This window comes from Platalea leucorodia (genome assembly GCF_965183815.1).
Source record: "Platalea leucorodia genome assembly, chromosome: 9".
Lineage (NCBI taxonomy): Eukaryota > Metazoa > Chordata > Aves > Pelecaniformes > Threskiornithidae > Platalea > Platalea leucorodia.
In genome coordinates this window covers 5,425,631-5,448,879 of record NC_138831.1, presented here as the reverse complement: position 1 = coordinate 5,448,879, position 23,249 = coordinate 5,425,631, and the positions used below count along the sequence as shown (strand labels likewise).

The window sequence follows — 23,249 nt, the reverse complement described above, 5'->3', positions numbered from 1 at the left end:
GGACGCACCCGGACCTCGTGTCACTGCTCATGGTGGGGGTCCAGGCTGGATCCGTCCCCATCCCCAGAGCGCCGGGGGTCCCCGCAGGACAGCCCACGGGAGGCCTGGCAGCGGGGTGGCTCTCGGAGGCGCCGAAAGAGCTTTGGACAGACACGACATCCCCGATGGCTCTCTGGCTGCCCGCTCAGCGGGAGTGATCGTGTCATTCCAAAGCCATCTCTCTCCGAGGGACGGATCCCGCCCGGGCACCGCTCGCCCCTGCCAGCAGCGGGGGGCCAGGGAGAGCCCGGCGCGGGCCGGTGGTGGCTGGAAGCCCAGGCAGCATCGCACGACCTGCGCCGCCCCGGTGCAGGTGGCCACATCCACGCTGCGGCTGGCAGCCGGCGCTGCTGCTCGGCACGCTCGCCCCGGCGGTTAGTCCCCAGGAAACGAGCTGCTATTTTTAGCCGTCGGGGGTACGAGACCACCGGAGAGCCCCCATCCCAACCCCCTCCTTCTCCCAGCGTGGCCCCCACACGCCGCCCCGGCCCCACGGAGGGGTCGGAGCGGGGCAAGCGGCTCTTGCCCAGTGCCCGGCCCGGCGCGGGGCGGCGGCGGGCAGCGGGGTGGGGGGCGCGCGGGGCGAGGCGGAGGCGGGAGCGCGGGTAACGAAACCCCAGGGCAGCTGGGCGCAGCGGGGACAGCTGCTTTTGGGATTCCGTTGCCCGCGCCGACGCCACGAAGGGATGGGCACGGGGGCCACCGCCACGCCACCCCGACCCTGGGGCGGCCGGCGGGCCAAGGAGGGGAGAGAGGGCGACTTACCGCCAGGGACGGGGGCGGAGGAGCTGTGCCGGAGCCGCAGCCAGGCCGGTTGTGGCCGGGGGTGCCAGCAGAGGCTGGGGTTGTGCCGTGGGCCGGGTGCCAAGGGGAGGGCGGCGCGGCCGAGCCAAAAGGAAACAGCTCCGAACAAAGCCCCGGTGGGGCTGGAGCTGGGTGCCAGCCCAGCAGCCCCCGGTGGGGCCCGGGAACCTGAGCCGTCCCCGAGGGAGGGCACCCGCCCCGGCACCTGCGCCCGGCGGCGGCACGGCACGGCACGGCCCTCGCTGCTGCCAACGCCTCCGGCCCTCTGCGGCCGGGCCCCGGCGAGGGGGCCCTCGGGCACCCGCCGTGGGGGAAGTGAAACCGTGCGGGGAACCCCGCCAGCCCCACGCGGTGCTCACGCGGTGCTCGCCCGGGGGGGACCCAGGGCCCCGCCGTCGAGCGAGGGTGCCTGGCTGCGGGGTGCCGGGGATTCCCGACGCCTCCCCGCCCCAGCGCGGCCTGGCACGGTGGCGGGAAAGATCCCGTCGCCGGTGGCGGGGATTCCCGACGCCTCCCAGCGCGGCGTGGCATGGTGGCGGGAAAGGTCCCGTCGCCGACGCCAGGGAGCTTCCCGGTAACCCCCGGCGGCAGCGGGGCTGCGGCCGGCCCCGGGCGGCTGGCGCAGGGTGGGGGACGTGGGTCCCCAGCCCCGGGGCACCCCCCGGGCCCCCGCCACCCGCTGCCACCGGCCCCGCCGAGCGCGGCACGGGGGGGAGGCAGCCGGCAGCCTGCGGTGCTCGGGGCCGGGGAGTCACGGCGGCGGCCCGGGGGGCTCAGCCCCGGCTGGCGGCAGCCGCCCCGCGGCGGGGCGCGGCGTGCCCGGGGGCAGGGGAGCGGGGCAGAGCCGTGCCGAGCCCCGGGCGGCCCCCGGGGGCACCGGCGGGGCCGGGCGGGCGCCCCGCGGCCGCGGGACGGGAGCGCAGCCGAGCTCCGGTCCCGCTCCCGCTCCCTCCCGCCGCCCGGCCCGGCCGCCCGCGGGGTGGCGGGGACCCGGGACCGGGAGCCGCCCGCTCCCCTCTCACCTCCGGCCCCGCAGCCTCCGGCGCAGCAGCCCTGGCCCTCCCGGCGGCGGGGATCGGGGCGCCCCGGGCGGGACCCCCGCGGTGCCGCCCCCCCCCCACCCCCGCCGCTCCGCTCCCCGCCCCGCCGCCGCTTTCGGTTTCGCTCCGGCGCCGGCCGCAGCCCGCCCCGGGCGCAGCAGGTCGGGGCGGGGCGGGCCCGGGGGAGGGCGGCGGTGGCTGCGCCCCTCCCCGCCGCCCCCCCCCCCCGGCCGGAGGCGGGAGCCGCGGGGGCCCCGGGCCGGCCCCGCTCCCGCCCCCCGGTGCCGCTGTCCCAGCCCCGGGCGGCGGCGCCGGCGGCGGCCGCCAGGGGGCGCGAGCGGGGAGGGGCGGGGCGCGGCGAAGGGGCGGGGCCGCTCTGCGCTTCCGGTGGCGGCGCGGCCATGGCGGTGGCGGCCTTGCGGCTGCTGGGCCCGGCGGCACGGCGGGCGGGCGGCGGGTACGGGCGGCGGCGCCGGGGCCGGGGCCGGGGCTGTCACACGGGGGCTGGGCGGGGGAGGGCGCGGGGGGTGCCGGGGGGCGGCTGTGGGGTGCCCGTGGGTCGGTGGTGGGGTGGCTGTGGGGATCCCTCTGGGGTGCCCGTGGGGATCTCTGTGGGGCATCCGTGGGGTGTCCATGGGGCTGCTGTGGGGAGGCTGTGGGGTGCTCATGGGTCGGTGGTGGGGTGGCTGTGGGGATCTGTCTGGGGTGCCCGTGGGGATCTCTGTGGGGATCTCTGTGGTGTGTCCGTGGGGCTTCTGTGGGGTGGCTGTGGGGATCTCTGTGGGGCTTCTGTGGGGTGTCCCTGGGGTGGCTGTGGGGATCTCTTGTGGGGATCCCTGTGGGGTGCACGTGGAGATCTTTGTGGGGATATCTGTGGGGTGTCCGTGGGGTGGCTCTGGGGATCTCTGTGGGGTGTCCGTGGGGCTGCTGTGGGGTGTCCGTGGGGCTGGCTGTGAGCCCCACGCATCCCAGCCGCTCCCTGTCCCCGCAGGGTGCCGTGCCGGTCTCACCGGCTCACACCCGCGGACGACGAGCTTTACCAGCGGACGCGGGTGACGGTGCTGGAGCCGGAGTCCCCCAACACCATGTTCATCGAGGGCTACACCAACCGCGGCTTCACCATCAGCGGGGACCTGGTGGTGGGGCCCTGCGCCATCCTGCCCCGCGCCATCCTCCAGTGGAACGTGAGTGCCCGGCGGCGGGGCAGGGGCTGCTTGTCCCCCACCCACGCTGTGGGCGAGCGTGCCGGGGGTCTGCCCCGCTCAGTGCCCTCGCTGTCCCCGCAGGTTGGCTCCTACAGGGACATCTCACATGAGAGTTTGTCACTGTTCCGGCTGCTGGAGCCCCATATAGGTACGTGGGGCAGCCGGGGCCCTGCGCTGCTGCAGCCTGCCTGAGCTGGTTCCTGGGCTGTGCCTGGCTGCCGGGGCCCGGCTGCCCTTCGGGGCCAGCGCGGCCCTGCCCCAGCCCGCCCCGCAGTGCCCCGCCGGCGTTCTGGGGGACGGAGCTGCTCTCTGGCATCCTTCTCCTCTGCAGCGGGGCAGGAGGGGCACGGCGGGGCAGGCTCCCCCCTCACTTGGCCTCCCGTAGGGGCGGCCGGGGGGGATCTGCGGGCCCCCGCAGGGAGGGCAGGGAGGGCTGGGGCAGCCCTGCCTGCCCTTGCCTGCGGTCACGTCCTGGTTGCAGAGATCCTGGTGCTGGGCACAGGAGACAGGGTGGAGCGGCTCCACCCCGCCGTGCTGAAGCAGATGCGGGCGTGCGGGATCGCTGTGGAGGTGCAGGACACGGTGAGGAGGGGTGTGCGGAGGGGTGCGCACGGGCAGCACCCCCGCGGAGGGGAGGGCGGTGGTCACTGGGAGTCGTCCCCCCCCAGGCAGGAGGGAGGGGGTCGTGCGCCCCGTGGGGAAGGGCTGCATCTCCCGCCCGAGGCCTGGGGCTTCACTCCCTCCCTTTTCTATTTCACAGCCGAACGCCTGCGCAACCTTCAACTTCCTAACAAGTGAAAAGCGCGTGGCAGCCGCTGGCCTCATCCCTCCGCGGGGCACCTACATGGGGATGTAGGCGCTGCCTGCCGCGGGCCGGGCAGCTCCTCCGCTTTCCTGCCTGGAGCCCCTCACCGTCACCGCTCCGGACGGAAAAAAACCACGTTGGGCTAAACCGTCAGAGCCTGGCTGCGGCTGAGCGGCGGCTCTCTGCGCACAGGAGGGGGTTGTGAAACGCGCGGGCTCGGCTCTGCCCCGAAGCCCCTGCCTTCCCGGCACTGGGCTGGGGCTGCGGGGCACGGCGCGAGGCCCGCAGCGCCGCACCCGCAGCCCTGCTGCTCTGCCTTGGCAGCGGGAAGCCGGCGCCCCGAGGCAGGGCGGAGGCTGGCGGGGCGAGCTGCGCACCCCTGGGCGCGTTTAGGGCTCCAGAGGGAAAATACACGTACGTTGGAAGTAGGAGGCAAGCGTGTGTTGGTTACCGCACAGCAGAGCGAGGCTGTAACGCGTTCCCCCGTCTTGCCCTGGCTCACGGGTGCCACCCCTGGGGGTGGGGCAGGGGTGCGCCTGCCTAATCGCAGCCTCGTTCCCCAAACCCTGCCACCTCCACAGGCCCAAGGTGGGGGGGATGCGGCTGCGGCCCCCAGCCTTGAGGCAGACCGTGGGCTGGCTTTGCTAAATGAGCCGGCTGCGTTAACGACTGTTTGACACTGACACAATTACGTTGTAATTCAAGGCTCTGGTTTTAGCATGTGTAAATCTAATTTGACATTGCCCTGCTGTGGAGTGATTTTTTTTTTTCAGTCAACAGCATTAGAGACACAAAACGCTGATGGTAAACGCGCTGTTCGGCAGGAGCGACATTTGCATGTGTTTGGGGGGGCTGATACACAGGTAAAATCCCTCTGGCACCTGGTGCTGCAAGCACAGGTAACCTGGCCATGCAGAGGAGGCGCGCAGAAACGCAAATCCTGGCTCCTTTATAAGCCCGCGGGCTTTTAGTTGTGCCCTTCCAAGTTCGTTGTCCACACACCTTCCGGCAAACAACCGGGACGCGAAGCCCGCGCGAGTGATCCGTACCAGCCGCGCCAACCAGCCCGAGGGGTGCGGCTGCTGGGGCAACGCGGGGACGAGCATCTGCGGGGCGCGGGGGACAGCATGGGACGTTTAGGGGCAGAAAGAAAGGGTTGAAGGAAGTGAAGGAGGGTGCCAGGGAAGGAGAACAAGGGCAGCAGAGAAGGACGAGGGGCTCCAGGCTGACACCAATTGCACGTCTTTTCCTCTTTTATTGTAAAACACGACCACCGCGTGCAAGGCTCCAGACGCCAGCCCAGGACGACTGCTCCTGGGCGGCGGGTGGGCCTTCTCGGGTGGTGATGAAGCAGCCAAGGGACACAGGGAGCTCCAGGCAGCCCACAGAGTAATGGCACTTCCACAGCAAGAGCAGCTCCTGCGCAGGGTGGCACAGGGTCGAGCGGGACGATGATGGACACAGACGGACCAACCTCCTTCAGAAGAGGCGCTTCTCGTACCTGTCAGGGGAGCAACAAACCGGAGAGCCCCTTCACCAACCCGCCTGACCAGGGCAAGGACCAAAGGCGCAGTTAGGAACGGCTCCTGGCCTGCCGGCCCGTGGTGGGAAAGAGCCCCGGCACGCTGGCGGCGAGCAGCTCCTCTGCTCCTGCCCTGCTGCGAGAGCAGCGCCGGCCCGGGCCAGGCGACAGGCCGCGGCGCAGCCCAGCGGCGCAGCAGGAGGCGAAGCCAGCGGCGTGCTGGCCGAGGCACAGGACGGCAGCGCTTAACTCCCCCCGCAGCGCCCACCCCAGGGAGACGGGGGGTCCCTGCCAGCAGCACTTACGAGTGGAGGCCATGCACCCCTCCTTCCACCTGGGCAGACGTCGTCCTCTTCTCAAACTTCAGCTCTCCCGAGTACATCATGGCTCTGGGGGGGAAGGACACGTGTCACGTGCCAGCCGGAGTCCAGGGACGACAGCGCTCCGGCACGCGTTCGGCTGGAGCCGCTGGGATGAGGGATGCTGGTTCCTCCAGCTGCGGCCAGAATGGTTTTTGCTGTGCTCCCAGGAGCCGGGCAGAGTAAGGGAACCCCAACATTTCAGGCCCAGAATAAGCCGCAGGAGAGCACGCTCCTTCATCCCTGTCAAATCTATGACGCAGTGCCCACCTGAGAGGGCTACAGCGAGGTCAGACCACGCCGCAGCAAGGGCACAGCTCACCCAGAGACCCCCAAATGGCAGCACCGTGGCCCGGGCAGAGCACAAGCGAGGGGAAGGACTCACCGGACTTGGGTCAGGCTCTTGGCACCAATATCCTGGCAGGAATGCTGGATCCCAGCAATCAGGTACGGAATGAACTTGTGGATAGAGCCCTTGTCCTGCACTGCGCCGGAGACCCCCTGGGCCACTTTGATTTTGTCTGTCTCGCTGCATGGGATCACAAATCCAAGGAAGTTTGTGAAGCAGAGAAGCCCCAAAAGCTTGATCTGCTGCCCCAAAGCACCATCTCTTACCTGAAATACCGGTTCTGGCTGCCCAAGTTCTTGTCCATGGCATCTAGCGAGCCCATGCCGCGGTATTTCTTCAGCCGAATTCCATCCGAGAAGAAGTATTCACCTGGGGCCTCCGTGGTGGCAGCCAGGAGAGAGCCCATCATCACTGGCACAAGAGATCATCAAGCGCAGCATGTCAGCGGCAGGAAGGCCGCGGCTGCAGAAACGCAGCACTGTGCCCCCAGCCACCCGCAGGAATACGTCCTCGTGCCCCGAATCAAATGCCGTAGGGAAACCCTTCCTAGGAGACTCCCTACAACATGCAGACCCGGCCGCCCGATGCGCTGCTCACCCGTGGAGGCCCCGAGCGCGAGGGCCTTTGCGATGTGCCCAACCGTCTGGATCCCTCCATCTGCGATCACGGGGACACCGAATCTCCTGGCGTATTCGGACACCTTGTACACTGCCGTGGCCTGGGGGCGGCCGCACGCCAGCACTAGAGGGGGGGAGAAAGCAGAGAAAGGCTCAGCTCCCACGCAGCAGCACGTTCCCTCCCCAGCAGGCCCTTTAGGCTTCCAGCACACACATGCTCCAGCACTCGGGAACGCACAAATCCCTGGACGTTCCTTCCCTAGGCAGAGTTGCAAGAGAAGCGGACGCCCAGGAGATGCCTGCCGGGACATCCTCACGGCCCTCGACTCCAAAAAAGCTGTGGGTGACCTCGGGACTGGGGTCTTTGACCAAATGCCTGGGATCAGCCGAGACTCAGGGCTCGTCCTGGTGCACAGCAGACGTGCGGGGAGCTTGGGAAGGAAGCGGAGCAGACTCCAAAAGCCCCTCTCCAGAGCATCCCCGGCACGTAGCCACGTCCCACCGCTCGCTCCCTCCTAGCAGTGCCAGACCCCTTCTCCATATAGCCAGCAGCTGTACGATGTGCTTCTTGCATGAAAGGCAGCTGGCTGGGAGAGAGCTGCTGTATATATATATGTATGTATAGATATAATTTATATATATACATACACATCTGCACACACACACACACAAACACACATGCAGCAGTGGAAAAGGAAACGGGCAGGATGATTTGATGGCCTACAGGAAATAATTTATGTTCCTGCCCTGCAACGTAGCAAGGATGCTGTCAAGTTTAGCTGCCCCATGGGAAGGGAGTTATTAGCTTTGGATTTACCTGCTCTTCCCAGTCGCTAGCAGTTAGAGGCTTCCCGTTGTGCGAGGGGAAAACCAGCACAGGTCTTGTAACACATCTGTCAGCCACAGGCATGCAAGTACGCTGCGATAAGCTTCTCTCAGGGAGACTTCCCTTTCCCACAATTAACTGGAAGCCTTTTCTCCAGTCACGGTTAGTCCGATACACCGGGTAAGATTATGGCCATGCAGGATTAGTACTTCGGAGCGTGAACTCCAGGTGTGGTGTAGCCTGCCTGGCAGCAGCACTGGCAGCACACGTCCCTGGCAGAGGTTTGCCGAGGCCGGGAGCCTGCAGTCGCTCCGCTCCCGAGGCTCAGCAGCAGCTGCTGAGAGAGGGAAGCCAGACTCCAGGCTGAGATCGTGAAAGAACTGATTTTAATCGGACAGAACTTGGTGTTAAGCTAGGGCTCAGCCAGCCAGGGAGAGTCTGCCAGCTACAACGTGAATGCCGTTAGTCTTAAAGAGGTGGTCTCGCTTGGTACCGCGCTGCTAAAAGCCACGTTGCGGCTGCGAAACGCTGCAAGGAAGAGCTCTGTGGAGAGAAGCACCTGATTTTGGAGGGTCTAGAGCCCGGCGTCTATGGGATTGTGCCGCAGACAGCGCGGGGCCTGCAGAAGCCGCACAGCAGTGACCACGGAGACCAGCCCTTTAAGGAACAGCTTGGCTCAGGGCCCCTGGGAGCATCGCACCGTTCCGACTGTCCCAGCGCCCAGCGCCACAGCCTCAGAGCGCAGGCTTCCCAAGCAGGGTTCAGAGCACGCACACACCGAGTGGTTGGGGCGAGGGTTTGTCTTTTTTAGTGTATCTGCAAAAGGCGGCCCTACAAGATCATCAGCTAGAGAAATTCCGGGATCTTCAACAGAAACTTCTTTCCCTTTGAGGTGCGTCAAAACGAGGAGAAAGGGCAAAACCCAAGGCTCGCCTCGGGTGGCTGCCTGATCCGGCAGCATCAGAAGCACAGAGCAGCCAAAGCTGCACCCTGTGCCGGGCAGGGGAAGAGCCCTTTCCCTCCACGCAAGGACCAGGCGTCAGTGGGGAAAGATGTGGTTCTGGTACGCGGCTGCCAAGGTGGCCGTACGCAGTTAAGTCCCTCTGTAACCCCAGGGGAGCTAGCTCCAAGTGAAGCTTAGCCAGCGCACAACTTCCCCACGACTGGGGCCGGATTTAGAGCAGAACGGAGGACTGCTCAGGGATCACCTCCCAGCTCCGGATCAGCCGGGGCGTGCCCGGCTAGAGATCCAGAAGATGCAGCCAGAAAGCTCAGTCAGGCTCCTGAACTGGATTTTGGAGTGGAGGGTGGACAAGCCTGAGTGCCCTCAGCTTTGACAATTCAGATCCTGCTTTAGGAATTCAGAAAGGCTTCTCAGCTTCCGTTTCAGATTCAAAACCAGTATCCAAAGCCACAAAACCCCAAGTGCATCTACAGCTAAATTATTCTCAAACAAGCAGTAGGGCCATGTGCAGCCAAATCAGGGTCCTGCTTCAAGACACATAATTAGGGTTGGGAACAGGGCAAGTGACTTACTATAGGTGCCCGTGACAGTAGAAGGGCATTTGGGGCTGTGGGACTTTAGGTCTGGAGGGATCTTTGGAGCAGCTAAACAAAAACAAACACACACATTTTAGAGACAGAAGAACAGCAGCAGAACAAAGGACCCCAGCAGTGACCTGCTACTAGGCAGAGCGTACGGTGTGGGACAGAGCTGACCTTGCAAACCCGTCCTAGCCCGAGCCAAGGCAGAGGCCAGATCCAAGGCAGCCGGGCCCGGCGGTGCAGAGCGCATGCTCACCCTACCCCAGCAGCCATCCAGAGAGGTGACCCCCCTAACCCAAAGAGCCAGAGGTCTTGCCCTAAGAGGGCCAAAAACCCGGGGAGCTGCGCTTAAGAGTTTTGCAACCACGTCTCCTGTCAAGCGCCACACTCTCTCTCTGCTCTGTTCCTTCCCCAAAACCAGCACCCAACCCCACCTCCCGCGGCAGCCGGGAGAGGCACCCTCGGGAGACATTCACCACACTGCAGAACGGAGCATGCCTCAGCGGGTCCTCTGCCTCGGAGCCGAACGCGTGCGTCCTGGTTCTGCTCCGGCTATGGAAGCGTCGGCCCAAGGACACCGCCGCCTCCCTAGAAAGGTCACCCAAGACAGACTGCCCCGGCCGGGAAACCCGCCGCGGCCAGCGCTCCCACGGCAGGCAAAGCCAACGCAGCCCAGGTCCAGGGCTGCTCCAAGGCTCCACGTTGGAACTGGCAGAGCTAATGCAGCACCTTCAGCCATCGGCTCCCCTCTCGCTGCCTCCCGTGGCAAGGATGAAGGAGCAAAGCAGAGAGGGGCTGCGCTCGCGGGCTGCAGCACCTTGCACCACCTCTCTGCACCTCGCCTGCCAGGTTCAAAACACGAGGACCGAGCCTGCCCTCAATGCAGCCATTCTCCAGGCCCCGGGGACACCTCTCTCCGCCTTTTAGCCAAGGGTGACACGGCCTCTGCCCCACACAAGCTCCGGCTAACGGCAGCGACAACGGCCAGAAATCCCATTTCGGCCTGGAAATTGCAGAAAGGCATCGAGCCCAGCGCACCAATACTCAAGCATCACGCACACTGCTGCCGGAGGGAAGGGGAGCGCAGCCGGCCCAGCTGCGCTTCACCCATCAGCCCTGGGGATCCGGTAAAGCTCCTCTCCCCGCAGAGCTGCCCGCCAGCCCCGTCCCACACCAAGCCCAGCGGCTCCTCTCGGGCAAAGCCGCGCGTGCCACGCCTGCTCTGCTCAGTCTCGGTCAGTACTGGGAAATGCCTTTGCTGCTGCTGCCACCCCAAAGATTTGACCCAGGCGATGAGAACGTCCTGGACGAAGGGGGTGAAAGACGGCTTGCCGTTGGACACTGCCCTTACAGTGGAGAAATCCACCCCGGCTATGCTGCTTTTCAGCAGGGAATCTCTATTAAACAGATGTCTTCAGCCTACTTAGGAGGTAGCTGATCTCTCTCACCTTCCTGTGTGATGCAGATGGAGCCACTGCCCATCCCGACTCTCAGGGCATCGACCCCTGCGTCAATGAGGTTCTTGGCCTGAGCAGCGGTCACCACTGTGGGGAGCAGAAACCGGTTTGAAGAGAGACAAGCAGATTTGCACGCGACGCTGCTCCGCCCTGGTGCTTCCCCCGTGGCCGCTAACACCCCCTGCCCAGGGCACCAGCCTGTGGCAGAGCCAGGCCTGGCCGGCCACCGCCACCAGGCCCATCTGCAAAAGCAGCAGCGAGTTTCTGTCCCAGCTGTCCCCAGTGGGGGAGATGACCCTGGCCCTTTAGGCTCCCCTGCCACACGCTTACACCCAAAGGCTGAGGGAGCAGAGGTCACCGCACGGTGCCAAGCACTCTCTGGGCCACACCAGGCAGGGAGGGCAGAGCACAGGCTAACGGCAGCACCAGTAACACACCAGCCGGCTAAAGACAATAATATGTATAATTATTATTATCCAAAATTTTAAACTGGTGTGTAAAAGAAGCTCATTTGTAACAAGCTACAGAGGACTGGAGCGCAGAACAAAGGTTTCAAAATATTTGCAGCTGTGGCAGCAGCAGGGTACTGCCCTGCGTCTGCAGAGTGGTCTTGCTCTGTTCCACCAGCCAGAGGAAACCATTTTAAGTTCACAGACATTTACCAAGACGACCGTTTCGTTCACCTCCCCGCAGCTCCCTCTATGTCTAAGAACCAAATGTGATTTAAAGACAAGAACAGTTTTCAACACATGCCTACCGTTTCCTCCGATAACTTGTAGGTTGGGATATTTCTCCTTAATATATTTTATCATATTGATCTGGAAGATGGAGTTCCCCTGAGAGGAATCCTGCGACAGAAAGAAAACCAATTTCAACCAGAATTTCTGCAAAAGATTATACATACAGTCCGGAAGAGCCTTGGATCTTCACTCTGCTTACTGGGGTCTCTGCTAAGCTGGCCAAGTGGGCAAAATGACTCCCCAAACTGAGCACAGAACCAGAGGAGAAGCTGCTGCCAAGACAATAACCTACCTTCCCTGTGCAAGGCAGTTTATCATAAAGACTTCAGTAATATCCTTCACGTTTAAATCCTGTGGCTTCTAGAGTAGGCAACAAGGAGCACATCTGGCCGCGCGCAAGAACCCTCTGGCTCTACCAGCAGGACGCCGTCAGCCCTGTCTCAAACTACAGGTGAAATGGTGAACGTTCCTTGTGAAACCCAGAAGGGCTGGCGGGGGGATGCATCTCTCCCTGCTGCGCAGCGGAGCAGCTGGAATACCAGATGTCGACCACCGAGCGCTCAGACCCTGCCCATCTCCGTGACCCGGCCAGCTGGCGGTGCCTGTTAAACATTTCCAGCTGCAGCGCTGCTCAGCCGTGCCCTCAGAGCACGGTGGACTTGCAAGCTAACAATCGATGAGAAAACAACGTGCAAATACAGGCAGCGACTGCCGTGCCCGAAAGCTTACAGGCCAGAAGGGGAGGCGAGCAGAGCAGCTCTGGGCTGGCCACTCCTGGACATCAGGCGGTAAAGACAATAACACAGTAACAAGCACTGAACAGTTGAAGGGAAACTGTAAGAAGCCAAATATGGAAAACTAGTTAGGAATATCAGAGAGGATGGCAGCAGACTGCAAGAAGCATTTGTAGAAGACTCTGAATTAACTGACAGCGTTTCTCTTCTCAGCCTTCAGGGCTTTGATGCACCCTACGTACTCACTCAAGATCAAGTAAGTGCCCAGGCAAGAGGAATCCCTCTTATTTGAGGGCTCCAACCCGAATGAGACTGAGGGGTCAACAAACTGCCACATTCTAACACAAAAGGGCCTGTAACGAAGACAGTAAGTGCCATGCTCTGCTCTGCTCTGGTGAGACCCCCCCTGGAGCCCTGCATCCAGCTCTGGGGTCCTCAGCACAGGAAGGACATGGACCTGTTGGAGCGGGGCCAGAGGAGGCCACAAAAATGATCAGAGGGATGGAGCACCTCTGCTGTGAGGAAAGGCTGAGAGAGTTGGGGTTGTTCAGCCTGGAGAAGAGAAGGCTGCGGGGAGACCTTATTGTGGCCTTACTTAAAGGGGGCCTACAAGAAAGATGGGGATAGTCTTTTTCGCAAGGCCTGCTGCGACAGAACAAGGGGTAATGGTTTTAAACTAAAGGAGGGTAGATTTAGGCTAGATATAAGGAAAAAATTTTTCAAGATGAGGGTGGTGAAACACTGGAAGGGGTTGCCCAGAGAGGCGTAGATGCCCCATCGTTGGAAACATTCAAGGCCAGGCTGGATGGGGCTTTGAGCGCCCTGATCTGGTTGTAGATGTCCCTGCCCATTGCAGGGGGACGGACTGGATGGCCTTCAAAGGTCCCTTCCATCCCAAAGCGTTCTGTGACTCTATGCTGCTGCCCCGCTGTCGGAGGGATTCATTCAAACCGGATCCTCAGCCCACCCCAGCCCCACGCGATGCCCGCGGGTGGCTCACCAGCACGACCGCATCCACGCCGGCCTGCACCAAGAGGTCCAGCCGGTACTTGTCATCCTCGTGGGTCCCGATAGCGGCACCACAGAGCAGCTGCTTCTTGGAATCCTTAGAAGCCAGAGGGTAGTCCCGGTTCTTCTTGAGGTCGGTGCGGGCAATTATAGCCACCAGCTCGTCATCTTCATTAACAATTGGCAGCTTGCCTTGGAACAAACAGAAAGAACATCACTGCGGATGCCTGCAGGAGATGGACGTGAGCCCGGAGCAGTGCGGCAGACCAGGAACATCAGGCAGGCAGCAACTGGTACAAGGTGGAGACTCAAAGAGGTGTGTTACCAAACCTTGCTTGGCCACAGATGCCAGCAGCCCTGGCTCAAGAAACAGAGCGAGGAGTTTGCAGGACTGGGGAAGGACTCGGTATCCTCACACTGACCATAGAAAAAGGGCATCTTTTTTAATAATTAGACCCATGACACCGTGTTAAAAGTCAAACCACCAGACCCTGACGGAGCTGAACTGAGTGCCAAAACGTGAAGGCCAGGAGAGAAAACTGAAGACGTGTGGCTGGACAGCCAGGCGCTCTTCAGCTCCTGGGCTGCCAAGAATCCCCCAGCTTCCAACAGATTTGAGATGAACGCTTGTGAACTCTGTACCCTGGCAGAGGGCTGCGGGCACGCTCTCCTCGCTGTCCTCTCCTCGCGCTGGAACGCAGCCCTCCCACGTTCCACCCACGCACGGACGCGTGCCCGCCTTCACCCACTGCTGCTCCCAGCCCAGCGCTTCCACGGCTCTCCCTTGCAGACGTTCGCAGGTACCTTTTTTACTCCTCTGCAGAATTTCATTCGCTTCTTTCAACATTACACCAGCCGGGGCCACAACAAGATCCTCCCGCTTTGTCATAATCTAGTGGGAGGGAGAAGATAAAAAGTCACAAGAACTCCTTCGCACTGATCTGAAAATACCGAAGCCCCCTGCCCACGTGAAGCGCTTCGCAGCAGCCACGGGGGAGTGCTCTGCAGACAAAGGAGCCCACAGCACAGCAACACGCCTCCAGAAACACACAGGAACAGCCTCCAATGTGCCGTCCCCACGCAAGCAGCGGCCATCAGCCCCCAAGCAAGTGTAGTGAAACGAGGAGATGGCAGAGGGCCTCAGCAAGCCGAGGGAGAGCACCTAGAAGCAAGCGATGACTCTCAGATGACCCTTGTTTGGGATGTCACCCAAACAGCCCTCCCTTTTAATAGAACGCAGGCAAAAAAGGGCTGGAGACACCTCCAGAGTCCCATGCCGCTCTGGCAGAAACGCTACCCCCAAGCTCGTTTTCAGGCAGCAATCCCCAGTGCACAGGCTCTGGAAGGGCTCTGCCCAGAATAACCCGCTGCTGCTGGCAAGGTCAACGGGGCAAAGGAGTCGCTTCAATCCAAACAAAGACGCTCACCCACGCTCACTCTGACAAACAAGCACCAAAACACAGCGGAAAGGCAAGGGGCAACGGCCACAAGCCGGAACACGGGAACATCTGACGTGGTATACAGAAAAAAGCTTTCAGCACGACAGCGGCCAAACACTGGAAGAGCAGCCCAGAGAGGCAGCAAAACCTCCCCGTCCTTGGAGACGCAGACACAGCCCCACAAAAGCTGCTCCAGCTGAACGCGCCTCAAGCAGAAGGTGGCCTGACACGGGACCTCGAGGTCCCTCCCCACCCGCAGCGTTCTGCGATCGCAAAGCTCACGTGGGATGTTTTCATTAAAAGTTACCCAGGAGGGCCAGGCAAAGCTAAAAGGAAACCCTCTCTAACCCTCAAGGAAGGTAGATTAGTTGCACACGGCAAAGAAAAGAGGGAACGTTTTAGTTATTTATACCACAAGAACAGACATTTTGCATCAGGAAAGAGGTTCATCCCGCCTGCACCCACCCAAAATCCTGTCTGTGACAGAGCCCGCATCTCAGGAAAAGCCTGAGGAATCACAGACGTATCCCGACACACCCCCTAAGCCTGCGGGATCCATGAGCTTCCCGAGCTACAGGAGACCTGTGCGTTTAACTGGCCGGCAACGAACGGCTCAGCAAGACGACTGCAGGGTGGGGAGTGGGGAGAGATCTAGGAGACCCTTCATCTCCTTAGCCTCGCCTGGTGACCGAGGCAAGCACCAAACACTAACAGCGGCACGCTACCAACTTTGCTGAATGAACCACGTAAAGGACGAGAGGAGATTCTTATTCGGCTCCTCTGAATGGGCCAGCATCGCTTCAACGGGCCATGTGCACTTTTATAACCTACTCCTGGTTTAAGATTCTTGTTACAGGTATTTATAGGCGATTTCGAACCAAACAGGGATGAGCATGTGATACCAGGTTTGGTCAGCAAGGGCTAAAAATAGTCGTGAGTCAAGAGCAGAGGCTGGCCGAGAGGCAGCGGTGGTGTAACCTGACAGCGCCGCAGATCTACGGGTACGCAGCTCGTGTAACAGGAATGCCAGAACGAACAGGAATCAACACCGGCATCGCACGGATCGTTCTCCTGTACGTGGGGGAGCTTGATGGCGTAGCGTTATAAAGGCTAAACTGGCCGTCTCCAAGTTCGGGGGGGTTATTTTAAAGAGCAAATAGGGATGAGGCACACAGGGAAAGGCAGTCCAGAAAAGGAAGATCGGCACTTGGAGGGCTTGCTGGGTACAGCGCCGCTGCCACAGTCCCGGCCAGCGCCAGCACGCTACGTGGGACCGCAGCGGCAGCCAGGAGCACCAGAAATCAATGACTGAATGAGGGAGAGCACCAGCTGCAGAGAGGATGGCTTCCACAGCGCTGAAAGATAACCCCGCAGGAGGAGCCACGCGAACACTAACTGCATGGCCGCTCTCCTCTCTCTGCACTGCAGGAGTCGCAGAGAGAGCGTGAATGAACCAGACGCTCTGCCCTGGAAATACAGCAGAAGATGGACCCGCAGAGCTAACGCATCCTCACAGCCACGCGCTCGCCCTTCTCCCTGTCACAAGCCACGCCGCTTCCTAACGCAACGCTCGCATCCGTCGGCTGCTCGTGACCCCTTCTCACCTCGCCGAGAGGCAAGTCGTGCTCCGACTCTTTCAGGAAATCGATATCTCGAGACGAGATGATCCCAACCAGCTTGCCCCCCATCTTCCCGTTGTCCGTGATGGGAATCCCACAGAACCCGTGACGAGCTTTCGCTTCAAACACATCTCGCACTCGGTCGCTGGGGCTCAGCACCACGGGGTCTGTGATGAATCCTTGCTCATATTTCTGAAAAGAAGCAGATTCAGCAGCCAGGCGAAGCGGCGCCGCCAGACCGAGCAGACGCCGGACGCGCGCCTGCTGGTTTCACTGCGGCCGCTCGCAAAGGTCCGCAGCCACCCACCCCCGCCACGTGCTCACCCACAGGATGACTCCCAAACCAGCACCAGGGCTCACCCAAGTAGCGTTAGATTCCCAAGATTTCCCAGGCTAACCTCCTTCCCGAAATTACAGGGAATATTCCCACACCAGGAGGCCTGGCAGTTCTCAAATCCCAGGCTGCGCGTGGGACGGCACAACAAGAGGTTTGTGCAGACGACCACGGCAGCGCTACTGTTCCGAAACGCCAAGATCCGGCACGCTTTGGCGGTCTCCTCTCCCGGCTCCTTCGGCAGGGGCCAAACCCCCTCCGCGACGCGCCCTGCGAGCGCGGTTCGGCGCCGCCGTTCCGTCCGCGCTCACCTTCACCTTCCTCACTTCGTTGGCCTGGAACTCCGGGGTGCAGTTGTGGTGGATGAACCCAATTCCCCCTGTCAGCTGGTAACGGAAAGGCGGCTGTAAATCGCTGCCAAAATACCACCACCCCCCCCGGCCCTTCACCGGGGCGGATCCACAGAGATCGCTGGATCCGCTGGATCTCTGCGGAGATCGCTGGATCCGCAGGACCTCCGTGGAGATCGCTGGATCCGCTGGATCTCCGCAGAGAGCCGGTGGGGCGAGGCAGGGGGCGAGCGGGGTGCCCGGCTCCACCCCGGGGGGGTCTCCGGAGCGTTTCGGGGACCCCAGAGCTTTTGGGACCGCATTCCCGCCCCCCCCTCCCCGCCATCCCGGTACCGGCGGCCTGGGGGAGCGGCACTCACCGCCATGGCGATGGCCATGCCGGCCTCGGTGACGGTGTCCATGGGGGAGGAGACCAGCGGGGTTTTCAGGGTGATCTTCTTGGTCAGCGCCGAGGTCAGGTCCTGGCGGGGGGGCGGGCGGCGGGCGGGGGGTGAGCGGCGGCACCGGTACCGGCCCCGGCCCCGGCCCCGCTCCCCGCTCCGCTCCCCCGCCCCGGCCACTCACCACCTGGTCCGCCGTGAAGTCGATGTAGCCCGGGAGGATGAGGAAATCGCTGGCGGGGGGGGGAGGGGGGGTAACGAGGGGAGAAGCGTCAGCCACCGCACCGCCACCGGGCCCCGCGCCCCCGGCCCGCCCCCGCCCCCGCTCCCGGTCCCACTCACTTGTAGGTGAGCCCATCGCCGCAGCTGAAGAGCTGCTGCGCCGTCAGCCCGTCGTCGGGCACGTAGCCGGTGCCGCCGCTGATGAGGTAGTCCGCCATGGCGCCGGCCCGCCGCCGCCGCCGCCGCCGCCGCCGCGTGCCCACCGCCCCGCGCGCCCCCGAGCGCACGCGCGTCCCGACGGCGGCCGCGAAGGCTCAGGCGGCGCCGGCCCAACGAGAGCGCGGCCCAGAGCGGCCGCCCGTCGGCATCGCCCCCTCCCGGGCGGGAGGGCACCGCCACCTCCCCCCCCCCCGGTCTCCCCTCAGCCGGGACGGCGCCGCCCGCCGGCCCAGCGGCGGCGGGGGCTTCACGGCACCGGGCCCGTGACCGTCCGGAGCCACAAGGCGTCTTTTTGCGTTCAAGCCGAGCCGCCGGTTCAGCGCACGGGCAGGCAGCGCCGAGGAGAGAGCGGAGCCCCGGGCACGGCCCTGGTTTCGGCTGGGGCAGCGCCCACGTTCCTCCTCGGCGCTGGTACAGCGCTGCGGTTTGGATTCGGTATGAGAATAACGCCGACAACTCACCGGTGGTGTAGCCGTTGCTGAGCAGGGCTTACACTAAGTCAAGGGCTTTCCAGCTTCCCAGGCTCTGCCCGGTGTGGGAGGAGCGGGGAGGGGGCACAGCCAGGCCAGCTGGCCCAGACTGGCCACAGGGCTAGTCCATACTGTATGGCGTCATGCCCAGTATAGAAACTGGGGGAGCTGGCCGGGGGGCAGCAACCGCTGCTCGGGGATGGGCTGGGTGTCAGTCAGCGGGTGGTGAGCAATTGCATTGTGCATCGCTTGCTCTGCATATTGTTATTATATGATTACTACTACTACTATTGCTACTATTCTATTTTATTTTACTTCAGTTATTAAACTGTTCTTATCTCAACCCACGAGTTTTCTCACCTTCACCCTTCCGATTCCCTGCCCCGTCCCGCCGGGGCGGGGAGCGAGCGAGCGGCTGGGCGGTGCTCCGTTGCTGGCTGGGGTTAAACCGCGACGGCGACGCTCCCCGGCTCTGCTTACCCAAGCACGACCCGTGCGGTGCGACACCAGTTTAGAAAATAACCCAAAAAAGGCTGGCCGCGGATGACCCGCACAGAAGGGCGCTGCCCGCGGGGCCCAGCGTCGAGCTCAACGCTAAACGAGCAGCAACGAGTTGTAAACTTCTAAACAGCAGCTTCAGAAGAAAGAGGAGAACGCTCAGATCTGCGGAGCGGGGACGCCAGCAGAACCCGAAGCCGCTTTGTAAGAGAGAAGCGATCTGGAAGAAGGACGATGGGCGAGAGGCAGCGGGAGGGGAACACGGCAGCCCCGCGGGGGAGGACCCGAGGGGGCCCCCTCTCCCCAGAGCCGCCAGGCCAGGCCGCACACACCGACGCTGCGATGGAGGAGGATGGCTGCGCTGCTCTGCGTACCGGGGGGTCTCGGCGTAGCCTGGGCCGCTGGAGGGAGGATTTCGGAGAAGAGCGGTAGCAGGGGGCTGCGCCAGCGGAAGAGGAACGGGCACAAACACGGCCTCAGGGGAGAGCTGCAGGAACCAGCGCTCGGCTGTTGCCAGGGTGTTTCAATGGGAGACACCCGTTTGGGTGTCGGGAAGAGTTCCCATGCTACAGGCTACGAAACAACCTCCTCCTCTGATGGTTGGTTTGCTTGTGATACACCAGGTCTGGCCTCAGAGCACCAGGGAAACGTGACGACCAGTGCCCTTCTCACCCTGCTCTTGTACGGGTCTCTCCGAGACAGCCCAGTGTTTAACACGGTTCAGGAAACTACAGAACGGTGCTCCTATGCCTCCAGCTGTCCTACTGCGGCAGATTAAATCCTTGTCCAAAGATCAGCAAGTAGCTTTACGAAAAGGTAAGTGTTACTCCTGTTACCCAGCTGCAGGGCACAGGAAACGCGGACAGAGGCGTCCGTTCAGTCTCCCAAAACACTCGGAAGCAAATGGCCCTCGCACGCGGTGAGGTTTGTCAGTCAGGGTCAGTCCCGTAGTTTGGATGAACCTCTTTTGGTCTGAGTAAGGTTCTCCAAAAGACAATGCAAAGTTTGGAGAGAGACCAGTTAGGCTAGGCTTTGGTAGACGCTAATGTTGACTTTTACACGGGGCGGGGGGAACCCAACCAAGCGAACCACACTGTGGAGAGAAGCAGGACTCTCGGGTGGCTTGTTTGGTCTCGACAGCAGTAACGTGCACAGAATAGAGGCTGCAGCTTCTAAAAGTCACCATTGCTTCCCACCAGATCGTGGTTTTGTTTCTAGCTGGGAAGGAAGGCGCGTGCCTCGGCGCAGGGATGCTCACTTCGCTGTGAGGAAGGGGGGGTGTGGCTCCCAGCGGCCCTCACCTCACTAAGAAGAGCCAGCGACAAGGATCCGCAACGCTACTGAAAACTTTAAGCCAAGAGAGCGGTAGCGATCCTGTTACTGCTACCGCGAACGGCAACATCAACGCCATCTTCCTACAGCCACGTGTTAACGCCGCTTGTCGTTATGCTACGCTCCGAACTTCACAGGGTTTCAATTCTCCTTCCCTGACAGCCGGCTACAAAAGATGGCATTTCACCCTGGTTTTACTTCCTTACACAATTCCTGGGTCAATTCTCAGCTAAGAGTTGATGTCGCCTCTCCAGACACCGATTTCCCATTGTCTGCAGTTCGCTCGGGCTACGGAGCTGTAAGAAAAGCGCTGTCCTTTGCAGTAAATAAAGCCTCCAGGCTGGCGCCACCGAAAGCAGTAACCAGTAAGGGCACCGAGATGCTCATCCCGGAGACCGCGTTGAGAAACGCAGCCCTCCAAAGGAAACCGCCGCCTGCCGAGGACACGCACCCTCCGGTCGGCGTCACCCGTCACAGGAGCAGCAGAATGGGAGGCACGGTGCCAGGCCGAGATCGGTTTAACAGGTCTCTCTACCCTTTATTTTAAATAAGGACAGTGCTAACAAAGGTTTGCTAAGCCTATCCGGGAGGCACGGACCGATCTCCGCTGTTCGGCTAGAGCACGGGCACAGCAGTAAACAAGCGAGTTGGCTTCTGTTCCAGCAGAAACACCAGGCAAAGTTTAATGGTTCTCAAACAGACTACAACAAAGGCTGCAGGGAAAAACATTTTATTTCCAAGCAGATTACAAAGAGCAGAGAATATAAGAGTAAAATTAAATTAAAAAAATAGTTGAGTGCATCTCTTTAAAATGATTTGTAGTGTGAGTTACTCACGGGGCAAAGCTACTGGAGAGTTCTGAAGGTCACTTTGCAGGATGCCAATCACATGTGCTGTTTAGACCAGGGTCAACACAGGAGGGACAGACAAGACGTATTTTGCATATAGGCTGCACACTCATTATCAAGCGAGGCTCTGGGCTGCAACTGGACCCTGCCTTTCTGAGACACCCCCTCCACCTCGTTCTCTCCCACGGTTCCCTCTCAAGCTCTAGACGCAGTTTATTGCTGCTGGAAGTGGGTTCAAGTCTGCCTCCCCGTTCCGATGGGCTCAAGCGAGAAGGGAGACGCAGGCAAACGCGGCTGCCACGCGCAAGGTTATCCAGGGAAAGGGACTGCCGTGCTGAGCGCCGAGCTTCAGCCACGCAACAAAAGGAACCGAGAGGTGGGGGACACCGCAATCACTTCGGAGATTTTGGGGCAGCGTGTCAGCGAGACTTCTGGAAGAAGATTCGAGATGCTCCTTAAGGTAGGAAGATGCTCGAGCTGAGAAGGGCTCTTTCCTATGCATTGGCACCAGTGAAACAGAACAGGCTGAAACATCAGGATAAGGTACGTTCCCTGTCGTATTAGAGACGAGCAGCTCCAGCAAGAAGATGGGGAGAAAAGCCCCATATAGGGTGGAAGACGGTTTATATCCCACTTTAACAGTGATTTAAGAGTCCGAACACTAATTGCAAGTAAGTGGCTATTAAACTTGGATGAGAATGCAGTTTGGTTGGACTGTGCGGAGTCCGTCAGCGTCTAGCAGCGCTCAGACCAGCAAGAGGATGAGCAACTACGGTATCAGCAAGTCCTCCGCCCCACGTGCGCTCAGAAGGCTCTTTTCTGCCGCTTTTGGATCTGTTCTTACGGCAGCACAGGAGGCGTGAAGATGGCCTAATCCGCTCTACGTACGCCGAGGCAGACAGCAGCCCTGACGCAGCCGAGAACAAGACTGTCTTAATTTCTGCCCTAGGAGCAACACTGCAGAAGAGGATTCTTATTTAGGGATCAGATTAAGTCTTTTTTTCATTGGTCCAAGGCAGAACAGTTCAGGAACTACTCCAGACCTTGTCTCCCGTCTAAAATCCGGGAGATCTCTCGGGGTGAAGCAGCCAACAGCTGAGAGCCCTGTTAAGTTACTTAGGCTGTTCCCTTTACTCACCGCCCTAGACAGGAGCGAGGAACCACGCTAGTCTGCTCTCCGCTGCTTCAGCTGTTACCACTTAGAGGAAATGCTTGAACTCTTGAAAGTAAATGAAAATCTACTGGTGCCGCGGACAAGCGTGTGAGGCTACAAGTTTCCTTGGGGAAGCAAGGCTATTAGTGTCAAGAGAGAGGACAGTACGCGAGCCTCGCGTCAGAACGCGAGGTGCTTTACAACGGTCAGTCGTGCTCCGCGTTCTGTGGTTCCTTTCACACCACAGAGACGAGATGGGCACAGCTCGAAACCAACACCACGGGGTCTCTAGCTTGACTTCTCAGCTTGTTTTATTTAGAGATGGGATGCGTTTTCAGCCTGTCTCATACAAGGCATCGGGCACGGAGAGTTCTCGCTTAATATATACAGGCGTACAAGAGCTAGCAGTTTGGCACTCTCGGAGCCGAGGGGGAATGCCCTTTAAGCAGCAGTCGAGCTGGTTATAGGAAAGTGTTAAAAAAAGCTATGTTACATGTTTGACTGGGAACGTTTCCCAGAGCGGGGATAGCAACCCTAAGCCACAGCACTCTCCTGTGCTACTCTGTGCACGTCTTCCTATGAGCCCCTACAAGGGAGCAGATCGTGTTCTTCGCTATCAAAGAACATAGTATTTATATTCTAGAAATACGGTACCTTTTAAACTAGCTCCAGAGAGCCAGACTAGAAGCCAGGCCCAGGAAAATAATCCTTAAGTCACAGTATATCGATTGTCTCTAAAAACAGGGAATGAAGTTAACACGGTGGACGTTCTGATGAGACAGTACAGAACAGTACGGCAGTCCACTTCCGCGTCAGCAAATCCCTCGCCTGTGTACGTCCGAACGATGAGAAAATAATGGAAACACTTCGGTCCGTCAGGACAAAACCAATCACCAGGAGACCTCCACCGCTCGCCACGTGCCAAGTTCCCCCGCTCTTAAGCTGTATACTCCAAGATCAAGGAGAACGCTTCCCCTACAAAGATTTTAGATCATCCTGCAGTTAAGGGTAGGAAGGAAAGTGCTCAATCTAGAATTTTAAGGTAACATGGAATTCTGTTTCCCCAGAAAGCTCAGCTGAAGGATCTGTCCAGCCCTAACCTGGGAACTGCCCTAATGTTCTGTCAAGTTATTCCAGCTTCTGACAATTTTTAGAGCAAGAGGTGACTCCCAAGGCCACCTAACGAAGCGACTCGTACACTGGGCACCTGGCAGATGACTTCAATGCCCACCGCATTTCTGATGGAGAGAGACAAAGCAGCACCTCGCGCCGGGGTGGGGGCATGCTGGAGCTAGCTTGCCATGCAGCACTGCGGAGCACACGCTGGGACTCCAG

At 60.9% G+C, this 23,249-nt stretch overlaps 2 protein-coding genes across 3 annotated transcripts; one reads left to right on the top strand and one right to left on the bottom strand.

The window, feature by feature from the left end:
- Positions 1 to 2,251: 2,251 nt before the first annotated feature.
- On the top strand, positions 2,252 to 4,321 carry NDUFAF3 (NADH:ubiquinone oxidoreductase complex assembly factor 3). Its single transcript, XM_082321346.1, has 5 exons — positions 2,252 to 2,340; positions 2,875 to 3,067; positions 3,170 to 3,236; positions 3,570 to 3,670; positions 3,849 to 4,321. The coding sequence occupies exons 1-5, from the start codon at positions 2,285 to 2,287 to the stop codon at positions 3,942 to 3,944; spliced, it is 513 nt and encodes a 170-aa protein (XP_082177472.1). The 5' UTR covers positions 2,252 to 2,284; the 3' UTR covers positions 3,945 to 4,321.
- Positions 4,322 to 5,097: 776 nt separating this feature from the next.
- On the bottom strand, positions 5,098 to 17,668 carry IMPDH2 (inosine monophosphate dehydrogenase 2). Of its 2 annotated transcripts, XM_082322444.1 has the most exons (15): positions 17,515 to 17,668; positions 17,357 to 17,405; positions 17,152 to 17,253; positions 16,754 to 16,828; positions 16,094 to 16,300; positions 13,855 to 13,942; positions 13,043 to 13,242; positions 11,326 to 11,416; positions 10,560 to 10,655; positions 9,103 to 9,174; positions 6,721 to 6,864; positions 6,390 to 6,534; positions 6,160 to 6,303; positions 5,721 to 5,804; positions 5,098 to 5,394 (listed from the first exon to the last, which is right to left on the bottom strand). In XM_082322444.1, exons 1-15 carry the CDS (start codon positions 17,610 to 17,612, stop codon positions 5,373 to 5,375), a joined length of 1,617 nt encoding a protein of 538 aa, XP_082178570.1. In that variant the 5' UTR covers positions 17,613 to 17,668; the 3' UTR covers positions 5,098 to 5,372. The 2 variants fall into 2 exon arrangements, with proteins under 2 accessions (XP_082178570.1, XP_082178571.1); XM_082322445.1 differs by lacking the exon at positions 9,103 to 9,174 and having other exon boundaries at positions 5,099 to 5,394.
- Between the last annotated feature and the right edge of the window lie 5,581 nt (positions 17,669 to 23,249).

Coding starts and splice junctions, on each gene's coding strand:
- NDUFAF3 (XM_082321346.1), top strand. CDS start 2,285: ATGGCGGTGGCGGCCTTGCGGCTGCTGGGCCCGGCGGCACGGCGGGCG. Junction 2,341..2,874: donor GCACGGCGGGCGGGCGGCGG/GTACGGGCGGCG, acceptor CTGTCCCCGCAG/GGTGCCGTGCCGGTCTCACC. Junction 3,671..3,848: donor CTGTGGAGGTGCAGGACACG/GTGAGGAGGGGT, acceptor TCTATTTCACAG/CCGAACGCCTGCGCAACCTT.
- IMPDH2 (XM_082322444.1), bottom strand. CDS start 17,612: ATGGCGGACTACCTCATCAGCGGCGGCACCGGCTACGTGCCCGACGAC. Junction 13,243..13,854: donor TCTGCAGAGGAGTAAAAAAG/GTACCTGCGAAC, acceptor GTTTGTTCCAAG/GCAAGCTGCCAATTGTTAAT. Junction 6,865..9,102: donor TACTGTCACGGGCACCTATA/GTAAGTCACTTG, acceptor CCCCCCCTCTAG/TGCTGGCGTGCGGCCGCCCC.